The 2093-nt window shown below is 42.9% G+C and overlaps 1 protein-coding gene across 1 annotated transcript in view; it reads right to left on the bottom strand.

Moving 5' to 3' along the window:
* cd99l2 (CD99 molecule-like 2) overlaps positions 1-2093 on the bottom strand; it is a 19061-nt gene that overhangs the window by 5197 nt on the left and 11771 nt on the right. Inside the window, exon 5 of the mRNA XM_020594863.1 lies at positions 686-721. Within this exon, the coding sequence (XP_020450519.1) occupies positions 686-721 (36 nt within the window). The remainder of the gene's footprint in view (positions 1-685; positions 722-2093) is intronic.

Genomic DNA, 2093 nt, shown 5'->3' on the forward strand with positions numbered 1-2093 from the left:
TTCACACAGGGCTATATAGTTTTGGATTTTGTTTTCCCTTAATAATAAAAACCTTCATTTAAAAACTGCATGATGTGTTTACTTGTGTTATCTTTGACTAATATATAACTTTGTTTGACGATCTGAAACATTACAGTGTGACAAACATGCAAAAAGATAAGAAATCAGTAAGGGGGCAAACACTTTTTCACACCACTGTATATCGTGTAGATAGTTGTGTAGGGGGCTGGAGCCAACAGTTGATATTGAGAGAGACTCGTGGTACCCCCTGGACATGTCACCACTCACATTTACACCTATGGGCAATTTAGAGTAGCCAATTAGCCTAACCCGCATGTCTTTGGACTGTGGGAGGAAGCTGGAGCTCTCAGAGGAAACCGACACAGGCACAAAGAGAACATGCAAACGCCATACAGAAAGGTCTCTGTCAGCCAGTAGGTTTGAACCCCCCATGACGTTCTTGCTGTGAGGTGGCTGTAACACTATGCTGGCCATATCCTGGTCCAATATTCCTCAATTCAAGTAAAACATTTTGGTCTACATCAATGATTCCAGTTGGTTCACACTTAAAAATGACCCATCACTGTTCCTAGGTAAGCTCACTGTGTACTACTGTCTGTCATACTGTACATTTATTAAAGAATTAAATCAGTCATTGCATCAATACCTGCTGCGTGGTTCTTACCTCCTTCTTGTGCTGCTGGCTTTGACGTATGGGTGGCTGTGGTGAAAGTTGAAAAATAAATATAATTATGTATAGTATTATATTTATATACTAATATAAATTGAATTCTTTATGTAAATGCTTATGAATAACACCAGTGTATAAGCAGATATGCTGTAGTAGATCACCATTTAATGTCCCACAGTCATTTTTTCAGTTCTGAAGAAGTTCTGAGAAGGCATGACATAACCTCCTGTATGCAGTCCTAAAAGGCCATACCAGTGTGTTTGCAGGTTTTAACTTATTACTGGCAAATCATGAATCCATCATCATGTATAATTTGGACCTTATTCTGACCTTTTTTGAATACATGCCTTACAATTTTAGAATATTGGATGTATTTTCTTACAGTTCCAGGAAGCCATTAATTTCCATACCATCAGGGGCATAACCTCCATGGGGGACCAGGGGACATGTCCCCCGCAAAATATTAAAATAGCTCTTAAAGTACCTCTTATCTCTTTAGAAGGATGCAACATTATGACCAGTCATGAAATGTCTCCTAAAGGAAAATACATGTTCTCCACTCAAAAATGTTAAACCGTTGGCAGGTTCGTGGTAGTCAATTACTGAGTGAATATCTCCACTTAAAAACCTCAAGCAGTGTTTGAAGATTTAATAGGTTTAAATATGCCACCTTAGTGTGAGAGGTTAAACTATGTTCCTACAGTATGTCCAGGGGTTAGCATATTGTGGCCTTCAAACATGGCATCCCTGGGTGGGCCACAAAGCTAATTTAAAAATAGGACATTTTGTGTTGAGCTCTCTCTGATCTGGATATTAAAACAACTAAATAGTAAATGTTAGTTTGCTAGTTTGAGTATGTGGTTGGAATTGGTCCGCCATCGCCAAGATGGTGGGATCAAAAACCGTGTCACAGCGCAAAAACTTTTACTTCAACTACAAGAAGAGAATGGAGAATTCGACCGATAGTCGAACCTCGGATTCAGGAGGATAAATGCGGTTTTCGTCCTGGCCGTGGAACACCGGACCAGCTCTATACCCTCTACAGGGTGGCGGAGGGTTCATGGGAGTTTGCCCAACCAGTCCACATGTGTTTCGTGGATCTGGAGAAGGCATTCGACCATGTCCCTCGCAGCGCCCCCGGGGGTACGAGGTCCGGGGCCATTTGCTAAGGGCCGTCCGGTCCCTGTACGACCGGAGCAGGAGCTTGGTTCGCATCGCCGACAGTAAGTCAGACTTGTTTCCAGTGCATGTTGGACTCCGGCAGGGCTGCCCTTTGTCACCGGTTCTGTTCATTATTTTTATGGACAGAATTTCTAGGCGCAGCCAGGGGCCGGAGGGAGTCCGGTTTGGGGACCACAGGATCTCGTCTCTGCTTTTTGCAGACGACGTTGTCCTGTTGGCC

The sequence above is a fragment of the Monopterus albus genome, unplaced genomic scaffold (assembly GCF_001952655.1).
Source record: "Monopterus albus unplaced genomic scaffold, M_albus_1.0 scaffold25.1, whole genome shotgun sequence".
In the NCBI taxonomy this organism is placed as follows: domain Eukaryota; kingdom Metazoa; phylum Chordata; class Actinopteri; order Synbranchiformes; family Synbranchidae; genus Monopterus; species Monopterus albus.